The following is a 24,554-nucleotide window of genomic DNA, read 5'->3' as shown; positions in this document are numbered from 1 at the left end:
AAACACTTTATTTTGTCAATATTCAGAGACAAGGTTGGCGCTTATAAGTACCCCTATTACTTGCAGAATATATGCCCAGGTACATCTTTTTCGTATGTTTGAACACTTCATAGAACTTTGCACAATAAGGAGCAGATGTGTCATAGCGACAGCAGGCAAGCAGGGACCAGGAAGGTGGTTTCATTAAATGAGCTTTGGGATAAATGCAGCACATTAGACACCCACTGAAAGACAGGAGCTGTTGATGGGGTGACCTCTGAATGCAAGTCATCTTACTATAAACAGAAGGGTGTGGAAAGCCATTGGACAGAGCCAAGCTTGTTTACTATCCAGGTCTCCCCTTAGTTAACTTAAGTAACTGGACTGTGCCAGGCTTGGTGTGACAGCTCAAGGAAGAACAAAGTGTCTTCAGTGTTTCTGAGTTTAAATAATTCTAGCTGACCGGCGCAAAAGTTTTTTGGTCCTGAAAATCTGTCTGCACACCTTAGCTGCTGTACAGTGGAAGCTGATTAGTGCTGAACGTAACAGATACTCTTTTTTTTTTTTTTTTTTTTTGTGCTGGAAACTGACTTTGCACATTGGGGAGTTCGTTTCTGTTCTTCAGAGACAACTGAGGTAAGGTTATGATGGATTTTAATTTGCGATATTGATGCAAATGTTGTTTAGTGATAAAATGGGAAATATAAAGAGGTATTAATTGCACGGACAGATTCTATTCTGAAAAGCAGATTTTGGTTTCATTTCTGTAGTAGCAGTTTCAGACTTGATTTTGGAACAACACATTTGTTCATAGTGGGTCCAGAGTACAGGAGTTTAGGTAGGTCACAGGACTGAATCCGTCACGGTCTTTCAGGAGCAGCTTTTTCTTGAGACGGGAGGTTGCTTGTTAAGTGCTGTAAGAAATAAAATGTGTCATTCTATAATATGTTGTGAATGTCAATTTTGTCAAATCTGTGAGCGGTTCACTGGTGTGTTATTCAATAACATTACTGTAAGAGACACTTAAAGGCCAGTGTGCTGAGACAGGTGTCTAGATGTAAATTGAGTTCAGATTAATTAGCCCTAAACTACAAAAACCGGGGATACAAATGAAGTGAATTTAATTTACTAACACTTCATTCGAGTCCATTTAGTCCATTTCTAAGTTGATTAGACATTAGTTTGGAACAAAGAGTGCTGAAGTGTCATTCCACTGAAGCATCAGCCCTGCGCCCTCAAAGTTCGCTGTAACTCTCTCTGCAATGTTATCTTGTCTGTTGGCAGTGAGAGTTTGCATTGGAGTTTTACTTCATTGTGAATGTGTTTCAAACTTTTCAATACATTTTGCAGTTGCACAGGCTGTTCTTTGAGAATAAAATCTGATTAAAACCTTACTTCTGCAGGGAGTCTGTGCATGTGCGCCGCTGTTGTGTTTGGATGCTTTCCTTGGGATCGGTGTAGCAGGCGAGTGCAGCAGTGCCGCTGCCGTGCTGCGTTCAGAGGGCCACGGTGGGAGCTGGCATAATGACTGCTGCTTCTTAAATGTCCGTTTCATTCAGGGAAACGCAGGAGGGGTTTGCTCTGCGAGTACTGTTGTATTATCCTCGTGCAGCAAGCAAAGTCCCAGGGAAGAAAGAGCAACCCAGTCCGGTTCATCTGTAAACAGCCATTTGCTGCTGTAGGGGACTGTGATGTGTAGGGAACCTGTTTGGAAGAAAGGTATGATAAATTATTACAGCCAGTAAGTTCTTCGATTTTGTGCCTGCATTCTGGTGAGCAGCAAGCAGCAGGATTCAGTTACAGTATTCTTTTCTTGGACTGTTCACTATTTTCTGAAATACATTTCAGCTAAACAGCATTTAGCTGTCTCACTACCTTTTGTGCCATTATAATTTCTTCTACAGTAAATCAGATGTGAATTCAAAAAAGGTATACCAAGCAAGTAATATTTTAAATTGCTGAATTAAAAATATAGTTCTTGCCAAAGCATTTTTCCAAGATAATTTTAGATTTATTAAAGTGCTTAGTATAGCTTCTTAAATGGGACAGTGAATCAAGTAACATCAACCTTATGTGAAAGTGGATAATATTAAGCAAAAGAACTTGAATTTGGCTTTGGGGAAATATATGTATGTTTGTGTGATCATGCAAGCATGTATACACATGTTAGAGTGTGCATACAGGAAAGCTATTTCATCAGTTACAGAAATTAGAAGTCGGTCATTTTCTAGACTTAAACGGATTGTGGTTTGGTAGCATGTCTTGAGTATACTGTAAAATAGGTGAAGCAAGTGCAAAACCACACTGCATACTAGCTGTCTCATTCGCTTGCTTTTGTTTCTTTTTATTCTTTTGTTTTCTGTGTTTTCTTTGCAAGTAGCTGTACATAAATTTTATTGAAGTTACATTTTCTTTGGGAGAATATAGGAAATATGTAGCACTTTATTAAGTTTTAAAATTTTAGTAGTAAAGTTTATTTAGTAAATGTTATTTACAAAGGATTAAAATGTTAACTTCATATTTCACTTCAGTATTTTTAAATAAAAAGAGAGCATGGTTGTATTGCATTTGTGTATAAAAGGTATGTGAGCTGTTTGTAGAATTTAATGCTCTAATTAATATGCTACTTATTTACTTTTTATATTTTGTTTTATGAACTCTATTTTCAATTATACTGATGGAAAAAATAAAAAATATGCATTTTTGTAATAGCTTATCAGGAAATATAAGATCCGTGTGGTTTATTTCTCTAGTCTATGCACTATTTAATCATTGCCCTGAATTAATACATGATTAAACAGTATTAAATTATAAGTAAAGATGTGAAGAAAAAGTGATGATTTTTTAAAAGCAAATTTTAAAATTAATCCCATTTTAGCCCCAAAAGGATGAAATTAAAACTATATATTGACGACCCTGGATTGATTTTAAAAGCATTATTATTTTATTGTTTGCATTGGATTGTACAGAAAGTGGTAGGCAGTATCCCAGAATAGAATTTAGATATTATTTTAGCCACAGTTAATTGAAGATTTGCTTCATAAATATTGAAGCAAAGTTCTCTGTGTGTTCTCATAGTAATTCTGTAATTGTTCTTCAAAACTCTTTTCAGGACTACTTTAAAGTCGTTAACTGAGCTTTTCAATTATATAGCTGTGACTGATCATCTGGTATAACTGATAATAAAACCTTTGGAGGGTGAAATAGATCTGAGTTGCTTTCACATAAGCAGATTCTGTATGTATTATATATATTTATTTGCACACATGCACATAAACATATTCCTGTGTGTTTATGTGCATGTTTGAACAGTTGTTTCTATCAAGAGCTTTCTCCTGGATAAAATAAATTATCTCATTATTAGATTTTTGCTGTACTTAAAGTATTTGTAGTGCTACTCCAGGTGAGCTCTGCATTCAATTAGAGTCACAGCTAAGAACCAAATGTACATGTTGCTCTGAACATTCAAAATGTTAGCTCCACTGAAGCACAGTTTAACTTGATTGATACTTGGATTTTAAAGCAAATAAGGACTAATTTTTTGCCTGTGGCAAGAAATCTTTGAAGTTTCATGCCTGTGCCGAGGCTGGATTAGTTAAGCGGCAGGACTGGGGCTGGGACTGTGACCCTGTTGTGCTTGGCAGGTTGTGATAAATGGGGGAATCTTTCTTAACCTCGTGGCCAAAGCATTCCAGGATCAGGTTGGGGAGACAGGAGAGAAGGGGGGTGGGGGGTCAAAAGATGCGGGAGACTTGGCATGTTAAAGCCAGAGACAAAGGACACTTGCTTGTTTGTCTGAAAGGGGGAAGAACGCGTGCAGTCTTTCCACCGAATATGCCTGGAAAGGCTGTGGGAGAAAGTACTGCAGATGGGTTGCAGTATGCTTTATTGTTATTTCTGACTGTTGACCTTGGTAGATGAAATTCATCCTTCACTATGAAGCTGTCTCTCTTTATTTTTGTTTTGAATGCTTTCAGAGTTTAGAGAATCTTGGTTGTTATATTTTCCTAAACTAAATAGGTTTTTAATTTAATGCTTGAGATGTGTGTATAAAACCATCCAAAATAAATTGGAAGAACTCCTTATTCCAAGTAATTGCCTGTTGGTTAAAGAATTTACTGGAGGACTGCAAATATAAACAAAATGGTACGAATGTGAATAAAACCCCACAACTAGTTAATCAATTGCTTCTGGTAAGCTAGTTCAATTATTTTGTTTATGGAACATTTTAAAAAGTAAAATATGCTTTTAAATATTTTTAAATCATCTATTTCAGTACTTCAGTATTAATGAAAAATCTGAAAAATTATTTTGATGTGCTAAAGTAGTATGCTGGTATAAACCAGTCAAATTTGTGAACCTGAAAAAAGAGGCAAAAGTGACTTACATGTGAGCTGAAATATGATCTATCAAGTGGTTCTGTCTTGTGGCATATTAAGACCTATGCTACCTCTGATGTTGTCCCCATTGACTAATAATGAAAAATATATTATTAGATCATGGTTTGAGAGTTCTTCACATACTTTATATTGTAAAGACAGCTATTCTGGCTAGTGTTAAGAACTATAGCGTAAAGCAAATGAAAAAAAGAATGGTGAATATTTTTAGTGTGATTTCTAATTGTGGCTTTTGTTTTTACTAGTATACAAGCAAACATATGTTGTATCCCTAGGTATAGATAAAATTAATCAATTATCCTTTTATGATTAATTTTCCTGCATTACATTTTAACACCATGATATTAATTGCATATGTAATGAATATTGTGTTGTAAGTGTTCCTGGAGTTTACCTGTTTCTTACTATTTGAATAACTAAAGGTAAATTATATATATAAAAAGTAGTTTATACTAAATAGCGTTTTGCATATAGTAACTGTGAACATTACATGTATTATATTTTCTTGTGTACTTGTTAGAAATTATTTTGTCTGTAGTTTGTCTTTGATAAATTATTACTCTTTGTTTTTCTACCATTGAAAAAGAAGGCTTGTTTCTTAACAGCATTTTCTTCACTTTTATTAGTGTTCTAGAGGCACTGAAAACTAAACTAACCAGGAACAACCTAAATTTGGTTGCATGACAATACAAATGCATGTGAATATCTCTTTAGACTGTATTCACTTGTTTGTGAGATTTTTTACTGCAAAACTGTGTGTCATTTTATCTTTCCTCTAACAAATGTTTTTTTCACGAATTAGACAACATATGGGCCATAAAGAACTGATTATTTTATTTCAACCAGCAAGTAGTTTGAGCTATAAAGAATTTTTTGCATCCTTATTCTAATAGAAGTAGATTGCCAATGTTTTTGGTAATCTGATGTAGTTTATTAATGTTACAACAGCTGCCAGAAATTATTGCTACAATACTAAACAATTTAGCTTCAATAATGAGGAAGAACAGAAATGTGTGAAACTGAAGAAAAGGGACAGCTGTTCACTGTAAATGTACAGGAGATTTATTTGGTAATTTTTAAGGTGTATGTGATGTGCAACTGCCTGTTACCTTCTCCTTCTACTTCCATTTTTTTCAGTTTTGAACACACTTTCATTTTTAATTTGTAAAGTAGTCATCTATATACATTTTAAGTAGGTGGTTTTAATTGGAATAGCTTTGGTGCATTGTACAAAACATACCAGTTTTGTACAATTAGCTGATGACTTCAACTTGGAGTATTTTCATAGACCAAATTATTTGTTCATGTTCAGATTCCACATATATTATCTGTTGAAAAATTAGATATTTATGGCTGAATATCTTTCATCTACCAGTAGGAGAAAAACTGCCACAGAATAGCAGAATAGGGTTTATTGTTTTTGGTGGTGTTTTTTTTAAGTTTTGTTTTATTTTAATACTGTTTGAACATGGTCTGCATCTAATTCCCATCTTCCCCAATGCCTACAGAACTCTGCCAGCTGATAATGGGTAGGCAGGTGCTGAGCTAAAATCGTGTTCATATTACCTGCTCATGTTACCTTGTTCGTCCTCCCTACAACCTGTCTTCTTGCTCCGTCCACCTGTTGCTTTCTGGCATTAATTGAGACCCCCTTCCTACAAAAGCATATTCACATACCTTCTTTGTTCTGAATCATTTCACTGAAGATAATGGGCCTAACCACTATGTTGCTGTTTAGACTTAAGCTTTAATTTTTGTAGGCTTGTCCCAACCTTGACAACTCAAGCTCAGGGAATGCCTTTTGCTAAAGGACTGAGTACGACATAGCCTCAGTTAGCTGCTGCCGTTACCCTCTCTGCTGTGGCAGTGAGGTGAAGGCACCAGTGGAAGCCCATGGCAGCCTAGGTGGGACAGGGTCATTTTCTGCGGTTACTGCAGTTAGTCATTCCAACATCTCAGTACATGTGCTCAACATGGAGGTACTCCTGCCTTTCAGTATTGTGAAGGAGAGCAGTGAACAACTGCTCATAATCAAAAATTGGTGATTGTTTTTGTCAGAATGGGCAAAATTGTCCTGAGAACATTTAGAACAGGAATTTTGCTTTTTTGTCTCAAATGCGCTGGAGTTCAACTGGAGCTGAAGAAGCCAATGGTCTGGAGTGATCCTTGCCTGCAGCTACAGTAAAGCCTCCCCTTTCCTGAGCACCATTACAGCAAAACTACCCAATGGCCAGTTGCAAGATCATTTAATTGAAATGGACATTTTAGAGCACGTGCAGTCTGAATTCGGGTCAGGAAGTGGAACTGAATTTCTTTAATAACAAAGTCAAATGATCTTTTTTGATCTGTAAGTAACGGTGAGTTACATTTTCTCATCTTTTTGGTACTCTGTGTCACATATGACACTGTCTACTAAAAATGGTCGTCTCTCCTGAGAGATGGAGATGAATCCAGAAGACACAGAAGTGAGTTGAGTTCTTCTTAGTAGATACATGCTAAAAATTGTAATGAAAAACTGCAGTACAGCACTAGTTTTCCTCATTTTCTGAAGGACATCTACAAGGATCAGCATTTCTTCTGATTCTATATGACATACATGTGCTGGACTGGTCACACAGCATGGATTATGCTGTCAGATGCCACAGGTAATACACTGACCTCCTACCATTACATCTGGCTCACAGAGCTATTAGCTGTATCTGCTTGAGATAAGACCATCAGTGAAGAAAACTTGGCCCAAAGTGTAGCTGAGCAAGAGCAAAAATGGTACTGGTGAATGAGTGGTTACACTTGGAAAAGCTTGTGTCTACCATGTTGTCTTGAATAGTTCAAGTCTTAACTTAGGAACTTTCTTTGGATCGTCAATAAACCCAGTTGTCGTGTAGCTGAATCCACATACAGTGCCTTCAATGTACCCAAACTATTCCATCCTATTCTGTCAGACTGTGATATGAGTCAGGTATTCATTCATTATTAAATGGGCTAGACTTTTATGAAGACTTTGGTGCTTGAAAAGTAATTAGTACAAAGCTCACATCAAGTCAGGGTATTGTGAACACCTTAGATCTGCCTTTTTTTCCCACTAAATGACATTTGCTCAACTTTTTGAATATAGTTCAAAACCACAGTCCTTGTCTTTAAAGTGCCTTTAGCTCTGGGGTGAAGAATGCAGCTGATGAGTATGCTCCTCCAAGGCAGAGAGGACAGTGAAACAGGTGGTGTTGTACATGTTTCTTCCTCAAGGCTGACCCAGCATGTGGGAGTGAACTCTTAGTCGAGCTAAGAAACTGGAGATTGTTGACCAAGAGTAAGGCACGTTTTGGGGGGCTGATCTCCTTTAACCTTAGCACAGAGCAATACTTATATTAAATTAGGTAAGACAAAGACAAGAGTACAGAGAGAGAAAAAGGACTTCTCTGATAAACCAGAATATTTTACATATATGTGTTTCATCATCTGTGGTGAGGATGAGTATTTGACGGATGTGTGATCATGTGTGTTCACTGCATGTGGGTATTGGTGTGCTCCTAGGTAGAAACCAGGAGAGTGAAGAGCAGAAAGGAGGAGATGATCGACATGGCTGTTTGTTTAGATTTCCTCTAAGAGAGGATTGGAAAAGCTGTGACAAGTGTTCTTTGATCTTAAGGGGGAAAGACAGATTATTTTCTGTTGAGGCAAAAGGCTCAGGAGAGAAGTTGGCCTTTGTTACTGCAGAGGTCAGTGTGTAAGCTCATGGGTGAGCTAAGGGAGAGCTAGGTCCCGATGAGGCATCAGTATCTTCAGAACAGAGAGGCAGCTTGAGGCAGAGACACTTGACTTGTGGTAATCAGCATTAGCCTCAGAAATACACTGTACTGTTGCTCAAACAAGACGGTTTCCACATGAAAAGAAAACAGCATGTTTTATTATGCTTTATGGCACAGTACTATATGCCTTTAACAAAATAGCTTGAAGTATTTGCATGATGTATTTGCAACATGGCCAAGTTAACACAGCCATAGGAACATTAACTTTTGAACTTCCTGACTTTCATTGCTTTAAATTTCAGCTTCAAAGTTCACCTTTTTTTTTCCTTTGCATTTGTTGGCCCCGGTTAGTTTTGAAAAGCGGGAGGAAAGAAAATGAGTTCAGGTTTTCTGAGGGGGCACTGAATGTTATGCATATAAGGGGAGATGACTTGCTATTCCTTTGAATATTAAGTGATAAGTCCAAAGCAGCTTTGATAAACCTAGTTTCATTACGGTATTTCTGTGGATACGGGAATCACAAGATTAAATCTAGAAAGCATTGCACAGCACGGCTCCGTTACTGCATCATCTCAGTATGTTTTTCTCTTGAAAAGAGAGCAGTGGTATCTGGGAATGCTCAGATTTAAAATGCAAACACTTAAAACTAATAAAAATGGTACCATCTCAATAAATATGGGGGAAATGATGGGACCATAACTGGAGGAAAAACAGGAAGCATTTTTCTATGTCTAGATGAAGAACAGTGTCTTCTAGCTGCTTTCCAGTTTGGAGATCCCGGGGAGGTGCCAAGGGTGTACTTGCAGATTCAGCCCCAACGACACATACTGTTGATCTGAAAAGGCAGAAGGCAGCCACAGGTTTGTCTTTAGTGTTTTTTAAATAGAAAGAGAGGGAGTGAAAGAGAGAAGACGACCACGTGAGAGAAAAAAAGAAAAAGAGCTATTTCCCGTGCTAGTGCTTTAGAATTTCTTCCTGAATCTGGCTTGGAGAATAAATGAGCTGCTCCCGGCTCCAGATTGCTGGAGCTTCCCTGCCTTTGCAGCTGCTGAATGGGGAGCTAGCTCCTTTTCTTTCTTTCTTTCCTTCTGGGAAGAGAGCCAGCCTGCTGATGGCCCGTCCTCCCAGCAGGGCAGGGGAAAGTGTTCTGTGAGCTCTGAGCTATTAGGTAACCCAGGCTGAAACAAAAAATGCTATTGTGGTGTGGCATTTGCCCTGCCTGCCCCACCAGTTAGGGGAAGGCATATTTCCTTCTTTCATCTAACACAAACAAACAAAAAGAAAAAAAGAATGCCATTTTTTTTTCCCACCGTGCATGTATAAATGCATTTCAAAATGTAGAAGATAGTACTTTACAGTTTGCAGTCGCTTAAATTATGACTTGACTGTCACACCCTCTGATATTTTTTAAAGTGCACTTGTGCCAAAGGCAATTTAAAAAGTGTTTTAAAAATGTTTGCAGGTATAAAAGACTTGAAAGAAGCTTAGAGCTCTGAACTGAGTGAACCCATTAATCAGGTTGCAAAAACAAACATGTAGGAAATCCTTCCACTAGTAAGAAAAGTACCAAAGGAGGAAAGTTTTGACCCCAAAGATACCCTGTGAGTGAGGAGTTAATGTTGTCTCAAATTTTATCCATTTATGCTATAAATGCACCATAGTGAGACTTCCCTCTGTAAAACTTTTCAGTAGAACACAGTTTTATGTTGGATAAATCTTTCTGGTTTGAGTAGCACGCAAACTTCTGTCAGTACTAAGACTGTGCAGTGTTCCTGAAAGAAACAATCATTATAGTCACCCATAAGTATGAAAAAGACATTTACTGGGACTTATTAAATCCCTGTTTATTTTCTATGTACTGTGCACACCAGCAAAGGCTCTAGTGTGTCGCTACTTGTCATCCCAACCTGGTGAAGTAAGATCGAGGGGGAATGCAGCAGCGCTTTGCAGCCTCTTGGCCTGTCTGTGGGCTGGTTCCCGTCAAAGTTTCATCCACACTGTTCCCTGCAGAGGTTTACGCGGGAAGTCTAAAACATTGTGGCAGTGACGAAGAGTGTCATCTCAGAAAGTGGAAGCATTTAGAGAATTAGTGTGTGCTTTGTAAGCGATATCTCCTTCTTAAAATGATTAGAGTCAATGACTCTTTCAGAGTAGCTGAGACTCTAAAGCATGAAGCTTTAGCAGGAGCCGTCACTCTCCGTTGCTGTAGACAGTGTTGCAGACAGAGAGGATTTCAGGGTAGATGCAGTGAAACACACAAGCTATGTGGGGACAGTGGGTACTGCCTTGCTCTCTGGCAGCACCGTTCATTTCCTTGCTGTTTTCCCACTACCTGTCCCCTTCAGCAATCCGTGGAGAGTAGCAACCGTTATTCACAATTGATCTTGGCATAATTCCTCTCAGTCTGAAACAGGTGACTACTCTGTGGTGGAACAGCAGTGGCATCCCCTGTTCTCATCCCTTCCTCTCAGCCCTGCGCTGTGCTACACGTTCAAAGCTCCCATGCAGTATCCACAGTGTTCTTATTCCTCCCACCTCTTAAAGACATGGAAATGTATTTGATGTCTTTAAATATGAAGTCTCATCTACTGTGCCACATCAAACACGAAGGTCAACTTCAGCAGTCTGCTTCCATACTCAAACATTTTAAGTAGTTTGCATTTTAATTTCATTTTGGGGAAAAGATAAAAGTTCAGCATATTCAAAACTCGATCTGTTTTGATTAGAGTTGTCAATTTTAGTTGATGGTATAAGAGTTTAACAATTTCTTTACTAAGAAAATAGAAGAGGCTGTTAACTAGCTCAACCTAGTTTAGAAGATAAGCTGAAAACTTGATTTTGCTGAGGACTAGCTCATATAGCCTTTAATTTTTTAAAAAAATATTACTTTAGTAGTGAATTAAATTCACTGTAGTGAGTTCCTATTGATTTGTCCTTGAATTTAAGTTGATTCCTATAGCAGAGTTTTTCTCATTCTTCCACTGTGATTAGAAGTACTTTCAAATCTGCTGAGATATGATATATCCACTTCAGGATGTGATTCGGTTGAAATACAGCTAGGTACAGTACCTGCACTGTGAAAATTCATGGAAGAAAATCAGTTTTCGATAGATTCAAGGTCTTTCACTCAACAGTAGAGCATCTGTGTTTGGGTTTTTAACTAAGTCAGAAACCTACTTATAACGTCATGGTGTGTAACTATATAGTATTACATTTTTTATACCCATCATTTCATTTCATACTACATTTTCATACAAACTGTTTATATATGTTTATATTATGTAAGCTTATTATTGTTATGCTAAAGTAACTAAAACCTTTATGAGACCTATGGAAGTGTAGCATAACAGTGATTTATGGTGAAAAACTCAGTTGAGAATTTGGGATTATTCACAATTCAGATCTTTCTCTAGGCGTCTTCAGCATTTCTGTTTGTTTTTGCAGAAGCTTCACTGAGATTTTGTCTTCTGGAGACATAGCTATAGTATTATGTGCATTTAGCCATCAAAAAACTGCTTCGTTCTCAGTAATATTTGTATATTTTTTTTAAAGTCAGTTTGAAAGGATATACATTTTCAGAATGGCTACAATTTGTGGCTAAATCCCAGCCCTGTATCTTTAAGTTAGCCCTTGCCCTGTTTTTGTAGGTCAAGATAATTCCATTATTTGTGTTATGGCAGCAAAGAAGGATGTCATGGTAGCAAAGGAAATATTTGTTACGCTAGGCATTGTCCAGACAGTCTCAGTGCTAAGGATTTTGCTGTCAACATGGTTATAAAACTATATGTAAACACTGTCGAAGTCAGCATCTAAAAAATATTTGAAGGAGAAACTACTTTTCGTTACTATTCATTCTCATAGCAGTGTCTGAGCCATATTCTTCTTGTGTATTTCCATCAAACTGTTCCCCCTCAATGCCCCATCCTCTTCTGGGGCCATTCCCTTTCCCTGGACAGTGAGTAGAATCTGGTGAGCTTTCACCAGGGTAATTTGCTGTAGGGAAGCATCCAGGCAGTAGAAGTGTGCTTGCTCTGCCCGTACTCCCGACCAATCAGAAGTGACATTAGCACAGGCTGAGCAAGCACATGTATGTGCTTCTTTGGGTGTGCAAAGAGTACTTTTCCCCCTTCATTCTTGTCTCTTTGACGTTAGAGCTTCCATAGCTGCACCATGCAGAGCTGCTTCCTCCAGACCCAAAGCATTCCAGGCGTTACTCAGCCCAATTGCACGCCTACCAGTTTCGGTGGGATGTTCAAGGCCATATTTGATGCAGTAGATGAAGGAGCTCAGCAGATTCTTTGCCAGAATAATTTACTACTGATGTTGCAAGATTTTTCAGCTGTACTTATTGTAAGTGTTAGAAAAGATTTCTCACCTGTGTTGCATTGTGAGTTTAATGCCATGAGTGTGTGTGCGAGAACACCTCATAGAGCAGGACCAGTTCATGGTTTAACATCTAGTGTAATGAGGTCCAATAAAATAATGTTAAAAGGATGTTAATGTTGCAAAGGAAAACATCAGAAGCAAGGAAATGCCAGAATTAATATGGCCTGTGGAAATCCAGTCTCTTGTGCATTATGGTGCAGCCCTTATTACATGGCATACTAGGCTTTCCGGGGGATGACTCCTCTTTTCAGTGAGTATGTAGTTAGATTTTTCTTTTAATGTTCCTCGGTCTATATTTGTTAAACTTTGGGTGAAGCATCTAAAGTCCATAGTTAGTATAAAATCATTCGTCCTGTAAAGATTTGTCACATACCTTAAATTAAGAACTTCACTGTTAATAAATGCACCTCTTTTTCACAGTGCCCTCATAGTACCAGACACTTAAAACACTGTTCGTGTTTGAAATCTGCTGAACCAGGGCAGAGATGAAGGCAGAAATTGCATGAAATATTGACTGTTTTTTTCCCCAATTTGAGTCAAAGTAGACTTTCATTTTTCTGGATAAACGTAACATTTGTACACCTTCTTGTAAGTTCAAAGTAGAGTTTCCCAGCCTGGATCATTAATTAGGTCTGCAGTGCAGCTGCTGTAGCAGAACTAGCCTGTTACTGTGGGCAGACTGGTCGCTAAAGACTTTACTAGTGAGTTTCACAGATATTTGATGAATGCTCAGACTTGTGTTTATGGTGTTAGTCCCAAATCTAATTAGAGGAAAGCACAGCAAACTGTGCTGTGCTGTCCTATCCCAGCCAGCCCCAGTACCCTTCCACTGTCCACATCCTACCCCTACGTCTGCCACATTTTTTTCACCTGGTTTCTGCCCTCCTCTAATTTTGCCCCAAGCAGATCCTGCTCTTCTTTTGTCCCCTGGCTTCCAGTCCCTCTCACTGTTCCTATTTCTCCTCTGTTCCTCCCTGTGTTTGAGTCTACAGGGTTTTTCTGTTTCAGGCTATTGCCTGGGTACCTGCATGGTGCGAGGTGGGACTGACACAGCAAAGAGGGACGGTTTGGCTAATGTCAGTCCCTTTCCTAACATCGCGGGGACTCCTGGCACTCAGGAGAAGTAATCCTAAATCTTACTCAGCGCCAGCATCTTTGAGATGGAGAGTATTCAATGCAGATAGGGTCTTCAGAAATTCGTGAGCCAGGCTACAACATGAGTCCGCCAACGGTATGAAAACAGGGCTTTTAGAAGCTAATAAATGGAGACAAATTTGGGCACCATTTCACATAGATGATGTTTCCTGGATGCCAGTACACCTTGGACTCCCCCCCCACTTCCAGTTTTGGGATTCTGCTTCCAAACTTGTAGGCATTAAAGCTGCTCAGCAGCATAGCGGCGTGACTTTTAAAATATGAACACAACAGTATGTTTTCTCAGAAATTCGGATTTAAGGATTTGTAGCTGAAACCTTTCAAACATTTTGTAGTAGGCAGCCAGGGTAAGAGATTTCAGCACAGCTTGGCAAAATTCAAAACCAACTGAAACTGGTATCTTACCACTCTTGTGAGTGGTTCTCAACATGCATAAAACTTAAATGGTGAGAAAACCTGTGTAAACAGAGAGAAAAAAAAAGAAAACAAAGAAGAAGTCAAGAAAAAGGTTCTTTTTATAGTGTTTAACACATGAGAATGTAAATAAATGTGGTGTTAGTGAAAGTTAATTGTTTTGATAACAGTCAGCAAGGCAGATTAAGAGGAAAAACAGTGCAGCTGAAGACAAAGGAAATGATATTTAGTCTTTGATCAAAAATTTTCTGTTCACTTTCAAGGATGGCATAATTTTATGAATAACAGAGTGTGTATTGCTACTTGAGTAGCCCTGGAGAGAACTGGTGTTCATTGCATATGGCCACTTGAAAGAAAATCATATGCCTGTTCCTCCTTTAAGAAATAACATTTTTATTTATTGAATCTTTTCTCTCAAAGAGGGACCCGAAAGATACACAATGAAGTTTACATTTTGTCTTAGAGGAAAAGACAAGTCTATACCATATGCTTTTGCTGCACATTTGCTCAGAGAATGGTCATGGACTAACTGCATCATCTATATACCAAGCAGAAAACCTGAAATATTCTTATTTTGAAAAATACTTTTTTTCATAGCAATATTCTTGCACACAAAATGTTCATTCTTTTTTTTTTCCCCTCCATGTTTGTTCCATCTCACAGGAGGTGAGTCTTTTTGATACAGTTGGTGCATGGCATTTCTGCTACTCCCTGTTAAGGTGTACCAGAATTTGTTGTGTGTGTATTTTTTTTTTTTTATAGGCACAACACAGAGCATAATCTTTCAGTCATGTCAATCACTTGGTAATGTTGGTCAAAGCAAGATGCAGTAGTAGTGTGAGCAGGGGTAGGACAACTCATCTGTGAGTACCTAGCTATTGCATAACTGAGAGAAGCAGCACTTCTCCCTCCCCAGAAAAACCAAAGCTTTTAATATATTGTGTATGTTAAAGTGCTCAGACAGTGTGTGTCTGAATTATCTTTGGGCTTGTCTGGTAATTGCCCACCAAAGGACCTGCCACCACTTTGCAAAATCAGGGTGTTGGGATGTGCTGGGTGACTGCCAGACTCTGCAGCAACTGGTTCAAGTCACTGGTTGAACTTTCCTGACCTGGGGAGTGAGATCTGAGCCTCAGTGCAAATGTGACAGACAGTGCTACTGGTGGCAACCACATCAACAGCAAAGGAATTGGAAAGGAATGTATAAATTCCAGTAAATTTAACAGAAAGGAGATAGCAGAAATAGCCTGGAAGTGAGTATATGCTAAAGGGGCAAAGAGAAAGGAGCTTTTCTAGAACTTAAAGAAATTAGTTGCATTTATATTTTTAATTAATTTTAATTACATTATGTTATTAGATTTTGTTATTTTATAATTACATGTTATAGTTCTGCATACATTATATTTGTAATTATTTAAAATTATATTTTATATGTAAAATAAAAAGGTTCTTCTTCTGGCCAGGTCGCTCTGTAACTCAGTTGAGACAATCTGCTTTGTAAAGTATACACTTCCTCTCGGGGAAGGGCTGGTTCAATTTCAGTGTCTTTGAATGACTTTGAATTTCTTTTTTGAACAATTGCTTGTGACGTTGACACTCAGTACACTAATTTGAATGAATATTTCTCTTGTTTGTATAGTAATGCACACAGAAGACATTTTTCTTGGCACTCAACCACGTGCTTATATCTCAAGTATTTTACTTTATTTCACATTTAATGTTACTTTAATGTAGTGAACATAAAACTATAGCAATGATGTTTGTATCTGAATGTTTATGAGATAGTGCCTTTGAGTTTGGGGTTTACATGAGCCTTCACTGTTTCTCATGCTCAAGCTGCTGCACCATCACAAGTCTCCGAGATACATTGCAACTACCAAGTCCATGGAGTAGCACGGTAGGAACAGGGAAGAAACAACTGAAGAGGAGGAAAATTAGTGACGAAGAAACAGAATAACTGGATAGGTTGAAAAAGGTTTTGTAGTAAAAGTCAAGAAAAACGTAATATTTAGAAGATCCTTTGTGTCTGCTATTTTTTTAGTGTTTCAGATAACACCTGTTACAGTAATAAAAACAGTTTTAAGTTATCATCATGGGGAAATTTTCGTTACTGCTACTGAAAACTGATTTCTATGGATAATCACGTATGCAAGCATATTGTTTTTTCAGTATCTAGAACACAAATGAAGAATCAAAATGACCATTTGTAGAGCCATGCTTGTACTCAGCCATCTATGAGTGCATGGCATTCAGTTGAGGTACTTAGGGAAAATACTTACCATCAGCCTGATCCTTTTTCTGTTGCAGTTGGTGAGTATTTTGCCAATGACTTGGAGAGGAGTGAGCCACACTCACATTTTTTTTCTTCAAAATACTTTTAAAGTACCAAAAGAGTATAGAAGAATCTCTTGATGCAAGGTATTCCCGAAAACTGTCATTGAACACGTGCTGGTTATAATGGGAATGCTCTTTGAATTGTTTCAGTCAAGTCAAGTGAGTCTGAGTGACTATGATGTTTCTAGGTGGCTTTAAAAACAGAGTTCTGAAACCTCCCACACAGCCCTGGATTCTGCATTAGCACACAAGTGAGTGAAATGTTTTTTTCTCTGCTGATAGTACAAGAAATTTAGATTACCTGAAGGTCCAATAAATTTTTGCAGGAAATCCTGAAGATCCCAAGGAGATACCTAGTCTGCAAAAGAACAGTTTTCTGCTTTTATTTGAAAGTGATGGATTTTTTCGCCTTTAATTAGCTAACAGAAATGTATTGCAGAGATTAATGTGGAAGTTAAAATACCTTTTATGTAGTTATGTATTGCAAATATGTGTGGAAATCATGTATATGTTCTTTGATGCATTGGGAAAATACGGTTAACAAAATGAAAATTTACGTATGAATTATTTAGCTAATGCTGTGCTTTGCCCCAGAATCTGGTGTTTATTATTGTGTGCTTTAGCAGGAATCAGAAGCAGCATCAATTGGGAAAACATTTCTTTACAGAGCTGAGAACAGTATGGCTTTCTCATTTCAAAGTGGGGAACCTGGCTCTTTGGTTTCTTTGTTCCTAGTTAGACTACTCCCAAGCTATTTTAGCCGAACATTTTACATACTAATGGAGCCTGGGGAAGTGCAGTTGGCAGCTGTTCATGGGATAATAATGAAACACACTGTTTAGTACTGCATATTGCTGCTGTAAAATGCGGGAAGTATTTTATAGAGATCATGGTGAGCAGAGCTGGATCCACTTTAAGCGCTGTAAAGTGCATGAACCGTGAGCGAGGAAGTAGTGTTTCACGTGAGAGTAACTGGCACTCATTTGCTTTTGCAGGTAAAGAAACCGTGTACAGAGTCAGATGGTTCAGAGCCGCAGAACCCCAGGTACGGTACTGGCGGGCAAATGCCGACTGACCGGAGCGCAGTGGCGGGGCGCTAGGCGGAGCTGTGCTGCGGATGCGTAGCATCAGAGCGTGACAGACGTGCTTTGCAGAGAACTAATGACTCAATTAATTTAATTAATGGTTTTCACTCTGGAAGAGTTTTTCCCCTTTTTGCAGTTAAAGATGTGGTCTAGCATCTAGGTTGTCGAGTTTGGAAGGTGCTGTAATGCTGAACTGTCATCCTCAGGTTAAACAAAAATCCTGTTAAACAGTGTAGGGAAATCTGTGTAAATAAATATTTCCTTCTTTGTTTATCCTTTTTCTGCATACCTGAGTCTTGAAGTTTACTGATAACAGTTTATTTGTGAAAATTCACCTGTATCAGAACTTCGTTGCCCTCACTTACACAAAACATGCCACTGTGTTGCTAAGCTGGGGAGAGGCCGTACATTCTTTATAAAGAAACTATTCCAACTAGTCTTTGCTAATTCCGTGTACATGGAAAAATGGATTTAATTTCCATGTTTTGCACATATGTGTACGTGTATGCATAATTTTGAGCAGGTGAAGTAGCAGTTGTTTCCAGTGTCCCATGAAGTGTGCATCGTCCTGCTGATTGCTAAGCTGTTGAGCAACAGTGGATGATTTTCTTCAAATTTTGTGGCTTAAAATGCTTTTGTCTTTGTTTTGCTTCTGTTTAGAAGACCTATTTCAGTTTCATAAAACCTCAGAAGCTTTAACTGGGAAGGGAGAGCCACAAACCAAACCTGACATCACAGTAGTATTGTGATTAAAACTCAGAAAAGCAAAGAAATTCAAGGTTTGCCCCCACATCCCATCCTTAACTATGTCTTTGTGCCACTGTTGCAGTAAGATCCTCTGGGGGTCACCTGCAATATCCAAGGCCAATATAATACCTGTGGCTTGAGCTGTGCTGTGCACCATCTAAATTTCTTTGATTAGCTTTTCATGTCAGTTATTAATACATCCTTTTGTTTAGTTTGGTAAGTACTGAGTGTATGTAATTGAATACAAAATTCAATGTCCAAATACGCTTACAGTGAAGTCAGTAGTAGCTTTGCCCTGGACTTCAGTGGAGACATGCTTTGCCCTTCAGTCCTCGTTTAATAACTTCTAAATGAAAAATGTATCCGCTGTGCTGCTGCTTTGGATTAAAATTTTTTATGAAGTTCAAGCTTTTTCCAAGTGCTTGGACGACATGAAGAATCCCAGCTTAGCAAAACACTTGTGCATGTGCATAATTTTAAGTGTCTTGCTTCTCCAAGTGGGACTCTTATAGCTAAACTCTTTAAAAGTTAGGAAGGCCATAGTCTGGCGTAGTTTCATCAGACCACTATATTGCAACAACCCTGAGGACCCAGGATGCGATGTACTGTCATTACCTTTGCACATCAGGAAATTTCTTATGAACTGTGGTTAAATCCTTCATACCAAATCTTAGGCATAGGATACTTTTTTCCTCCCAACTACATAGGGGAAGCTGTGTTACAAATAGACAATCTGGAGGCTAAATCTGGTAGTTTCATTATTTTAAGGTGCATTTTCAAACATAAATGCTTTTCATTTCGAGCTCTGTGGCCTCAGTCTGAGGATACATCAGACACAGTTGAGATTAATGTTCCTGGCCTGAGCGTGTGCAAGGCTGTGTACAGAGCCTGAAGCGGGATGCTTTGTTCGGATTGCGATTCGTGATGCAACTTTGGTGTTGCTGGGGAATCTCTGCCAGATATTTGGCAGAACAGCGCTACAGGGCACCATGCAGCACGTAGAGCTGTAGAGCCCGGAGCAAGGTAATTCTTCTGTAAACAAGGCTTAAGTGGAAACATTGCACATAAAATGAAACATCAGCATAAAAATGAATGCTGGAGACACACAACCTTACAGAATAGCTCCTGGCTTGGGACCTAATGCCAATATCATTCATTTATTTAGCTAGCTTTATAGTGTGTTGGTTTTGGATTTGAAACTATTACAATAAATGCAGATGGAAAGTGTTTTTACAGTAGGGAAGTAATTAAATTGGGTGTGGGAACTTTGTCAGGAGAATTCTTGGAGTGACATGTGTGTATCAGCAGATTCTTTGTCTTGCTTGGCCTTGGTTTGTCTTTTAGAAAGAAACATTCAAACTGCAGATGTGACTAGCGAATTTTTTTAAGGGAATTTATTAACCTATGCAGCATATCAAAAAATGTTTTCCAGAAGTATCCAGCTATACATGCAGTAAAAACAGACCATTTCCAGCATTTATTTATGGTTGCATAAAAATGGTTGTGATCTTGACAGACAGGTAAAGATGCACAGATGGAGAGGGAACTGTAGCTAAGAATTGAAGTCATGGTGGACAGGCGAGTTGTAAACACAAAAGGAAACATGCTTGACTTTTCAGTATCTCTGTCACAAATTTTGATTCACAAAAGACTTTGTCTTACAAATTCTGTCAACATTTGTTGGGAGATATTTTGCCATATCCCTATGAACTGGTTGTGGATACTTCCTCTTATCCCCAAATATTTTGATATTATACCTAAATGGTGGTACGATATCTAATCATATTGGTGTTGTGGCTGTATTAATATTATGGCACTCTTTCTTTAAGATTTTTTAATAAAAATCAAATTAATCTTGCAAGTCTCAGTAGCCATCCAGTCATGCAGAATGCTTACAGCTTTCTGGAGCCACTGGTGTGCAAGATGGAGGCTGTAAATGGTTGGGACTTGCCAACCATTGTACTGCAGGTCCGGAGGATACAGGAGTAACATGTGTGGGTGACAACTCTGGCATGCTGGCCCTGTAACAAATTGATCAATTTTGCTAGCGAGTTTAGGAAGAGAAGTTCCTGTGTTCAGAGCCTATAAACATAGATTGCTCTTAATTTTCTTATATGATGGGTATACTTTAAAATGGTGCCAGTCCTCCATATGCTGAACAGCTCTTGCATTAGATTTAACGTCACACAAGAATCGCTGAAGTCTAGCACAATGCATGAAAGTTGTTTGCAGTTATTAACAAGATCCCTTTTTACATAGGTAATCAAATAAGTCATTTTAATTCTAATAAGGGAGCATTTTGTTGCCTGAAAACTTGTAAGCTACGCTTAGAGGCTCATGCCCCAAGACCTTGCTGTGGAAACGAGTTAAACACTAGAATATGTGTGATTCTGAAGTCTGGTAAAATGATAAATACAGAGTCCCAGACTCTTGCACACACTCAGCTACAGCACATTCAGTATGGCCACACATCCCAGGGCAGCGTCTTTTTTTGAGACAACAGACAGTTTGATGAATACATCACTGCTACCTCCAAATCCTCTTTCCCTTCCCAGCAGGCCTGCCAGAGATTCCACTGTAAGACCAAAGTCACATCAGGAATTAAGGTCTGACAACAAATACAGGGTTTTCTGGGCTATAAAATGAAATAGGGAGAAGTGAGGGGAGTGAGAGGAATTCCCTGCAAATGGAAATTTAGCAGGGTCTTCTGCCACTTCCTTTAAGTCCACTGATTATAGGGGGAAAAAAAATCGTGCTTTTCTACTCTCTGGAGAGGATAGAAGGTTGCAGAAGAATGAGGGTATTTTTCTGACGACTGAGACACAGTTTCTCTTTTTCCTGGATAAAGGAAAATGGCCATATATGTCATAGACTTTCCCTCTTCAAACCATAATCTTTACATTGTGAAGATGGTATCTACGGGGAAAAAAGGGAGAGCTTGAAGATTTTAACAAGTCATCTTGTAAGCTTGGGATGAAAGCTAGCTGAGAAATTAACTTGTGAAAATGCATGGTGGTGTCAAAAAGACATTACTTATGTATTCACAGAAGGGCAATGGATCTTTGTATTGGTGAGTTAAAGCTATGTCCTATGGAGTATGAAGTAAGAAGCTTTCCATTCTTGTTGCGTAATTTGTACTACAAACCTGTGGATCCAATATCTCAAGCTATATTGATGCTTCCTGGCTTGTCTCTTCTTTTACTTCTTTTTTATTTCTAAAAACAAAAGAAAGGGAAAAGAAGCTAGTCTTAAGCAAATCCTCCTTTTAAAACTTTATCAGATGCTGTAAGAAGAGAGTAATCAGAGACATTATTGTGTTAGTACCAGCTAGACAAAGTTTGTTCTTATGTATTTCTGAGTTACAAGTTCCCTGATGATGATCACTGGTAAATATTGAATCATATGCAAAGACACATTTGCCAGATAAACAGGCTGTCAAAAAAATCACAGAGTGGTTTTTTTACATGTTTCAGAAAGGTCTCCAATATTTCAATTTAATATGGGTTTCAGTGAGCCTCATAGCGTAGATGGCAGCTGTCTGTCAGATGATTGCTGTTCTGTTCTTCCACATCCACACTTCTTAAAAGTGCGCCACATAGATTTAAAATATACAAATTCCTGTTTCTGTTTCTTCATCTTATAAATCTCTCTTAAAACTTATGAATATTTCCTCTGCAATTTGGGGGCACTGCTGTGCATATGATATTCACTGTAATTACTGTACCTGAGCTACGCTAATACTGCATGAATTCATTACTGAACAGTGTTTCCATGGGCAGCCATATATTTAACAAAAATGGAGAGGAAAATAACACGTGTCTTCTGCACCTTATTCTGGACAGCCAGATCATCAAAAGCGTTTCATTCTCAGCAGTTCAGACTCTGGTAAATACACCTGAGATTTCTCTTTCACTAATTCCCTCAACGACTTTCACAGTCATGTCTCAGGATGATGATGATGGTTGATTCTTGCAGTCAGGTGTTGGCGTTATTTTAGTACCATGTAATTGTCCATGTTTACCAGATCTAACACTGTAACTACTCAACTCAAATCCAAGCTTTACATGCATCTGACAGATTCTGTGATGAAGCTGTCATGCCATGACTATTTAAACACAGTTGACCCTCTGCGTACTGGTTCCTAGGAGAGTGAGACCAGCAGTACCTTCTCATTCCCTTGCAGTTCAGGAGATGAACAACAAATGTTCACTGTTTCATGGCAAAGAAGAGCTTTATGACTGAGCTGCCAGGCAAGAAAAGCCAGAAATAGCTATGGAAACTGTCATTAAATTTTCGGCAATTATAACAGAAAAAATAAATACTGGTTGTGGGCAAGCTCGGACTACCAAGCTTTCATATATGTTGTTTAGCCACATTATACTCCCTCAGTTTCTTCTCATCCATGTCTTAAAAAGTTTTTTGAGAAGGTAAAGGTCGATCTGTGATCCATACATAGCTTATCTTGGCTAGAGGGTAATTTAAATGCTTTTCTGAGTCAGGAGTAGCATAGCTCCACTGTATCTCACACTGAATAATCTGTAGAACATAATGGTGTGATAAATAGGCTTCATTGGAGGAAATGAGATACTGAGAGGAGTCTGATTTAGACTCTGAAGGTGAGATTCATCCACCCTGAAGTAGATATGTAAGGTAGGCACTTCTGAGATGCCATTTGTCTAATCTTCTTTCTATTGACTGTAAAGACAGCTTATCGTATCCGTCTTCTCCTGAGCAACCGTGCAGACTTCACCAGCGATCACCTGTTGCACTGCTGATTTGTTACAAGAAGACCATTTAGATACACAGTAAGAGCAAAGGCAATGAAAGCACTTATTTTGATTTTACAGATTCTGCTTTTCTGCAAAACAGTTCAGCTCCAGAAGGGAATACATGAAAAAAGAAGATTATTCTTTAGCCAGGAAAAAACGCTTTGAGACTAACTGCTAGTATTTCTTGGGCTTGGGGAAAACTGTAAAGAGGGACAGATACAGCAACACAAATTTTCTGTTAAAATACAGAATAAATAAAGCTGAAACTAAAAGATTGCCACAAGTAATTTTGGGAACTGGAAGAAAAAATCCAGTCAACAGGAGGGATAGTATATGTCTGTCAGAATAGAGCATTCATGTCAGTGAGGCCGCTATAGTTATAAACACTTCACCTAAGAGAAATGTTTGGCAGGATCAAGCCCAGACTTCTCAGTCAAGACAGTGGCTGGCAAAAAACATATCACAATTTTCCAATTTGAAAAATAGCTACGCTGTGGAATAAGATTTCTCATAAAGACTACATTCTGGGACACACAGGCTTAGCTTGCAGTCAAGAGAATGTTTTATACAAATCTGTTACTTATTAAAGGTTTGGTGCACGTGTTTAGTCTGCATGCCACTTAGGCAGTTTGAGTCAATCAAAATAATGTAGTTAGTGAGATGACTATGCAGATACATGTAACTGAATGACATACAGCGTCCGTGACAATTGCGTGATAGTTGCAACAAGAACTGTGTTGCCCTGCTATGTACGTTGTCTTTTCAGCATGTAGTTTTCAGGCATCGCGAGCCTTTCCTATTTTTAGAGCAGTCTGTGTGGTATCTCTCTGGCTGCTCTGCGCTGATGTTCTCATTCGTTAACTTTAGAAATTCAGTCTTCTGATTACCCGAGGCCTATTGAAGCTGGTCACTGTCTGCTCATTGGTTTTTGTTGGCTCTGCATCAAGCCCCCAAAGAGTTCTAAAAATACATACGTATGTTTACAGAAATTACAATAATCTATTTGCAGTGCAAACACATGGTAACTGATGACATCACAGGGAAGTATTTGAGTGGTTTATATTAACAGATCACTGTAGTTTTAACAATAAAATTAATGTATTTTTTATATTTCAGGTCTGTTAAAAATGCCTGTTTTTTTCTTAAAATCAGGCATAACGTATTTTCTATCACATTAGTAATAATCCCAAGCTAGATCATGTCAGTATTAAGACTTCCATTAATCTTCATCAGTGGTGGGTGACACTTTGGTATAAAAGAAAGCAAGAAAACCCAAGAAGTCTTGAACACTTTTTTGAAATTTATATCACCTTATTGGAAAAAAAAAATAGGATAATCAGAGATTTAATGGAAGTGTTAGTAGAAGTAATTTGGAGATTTTGGAGTTACCCTGAAGTGCAGGTACATGGTCTTTTTGTCTAATATCACATACTATGAAAGATAAGTGTTTCTAGTATGGATTTGTGCTGCTGGAATGCAAGAACCAACCACTGCTAATGATTTAAAACCTATTTTAAAAGTAGAAGAAATCTAATACATCTG

The 24,554-nt window shown here is 38.3% G+C and overlaps 1 protein-coding gene across 19 annotated transcripts in view; it reads left to right on the top strand.

The window, feature by feature from the left end:
* Positions 1 to 24,554, top strand: part of EYA4 (EYA transcriptional coactivator and phosphatase 4) — a 160,524-nt gene that overhangs the window by 64,995 nt on the left and 70,975 nt on the right. For 17 of the 19 annotated variants that reach the window (XM_075414037.1, XM_075414033.1, XM_075414034.1 and 14 more), the window contains exon 3: positions 17,407 to 17,456. The exons of 1 other annotated variant lie outside the window; for it this stretch is intronic. In XM_075414037.1, coding sequence (XP_075270152.1) covers positions 17,407 to 17,456 — 50 coding nt within the window. Of the gene's footprint in view, positions 1 to 569; positions 616 to 17,406; positions 17,457 to 24,554 lie in introns of those variants that run through there. One more of the 19 variants, XM_075414038.1, reaches the window with a different exon arrangement.

This window comes from Opisthocomus hoazin, chromosome 2 (assembly GCF_030867145.1).
Source record: "Opisthocomus hoazin isolate bOpiHoa1 chromosome 2, bOpiHoa1.hap1, whole genome shotgun sequence".
Lineage (NCBI taxonomy): Eukaryota > Metazoa > Chordata > Aves > Opisthocomiformes > Opisthocomidae > Opisthocomus > Opisthocomus hoazin.
This window is presented reverse-complemented; position numbering and strand designations above follow the sequence as displayed.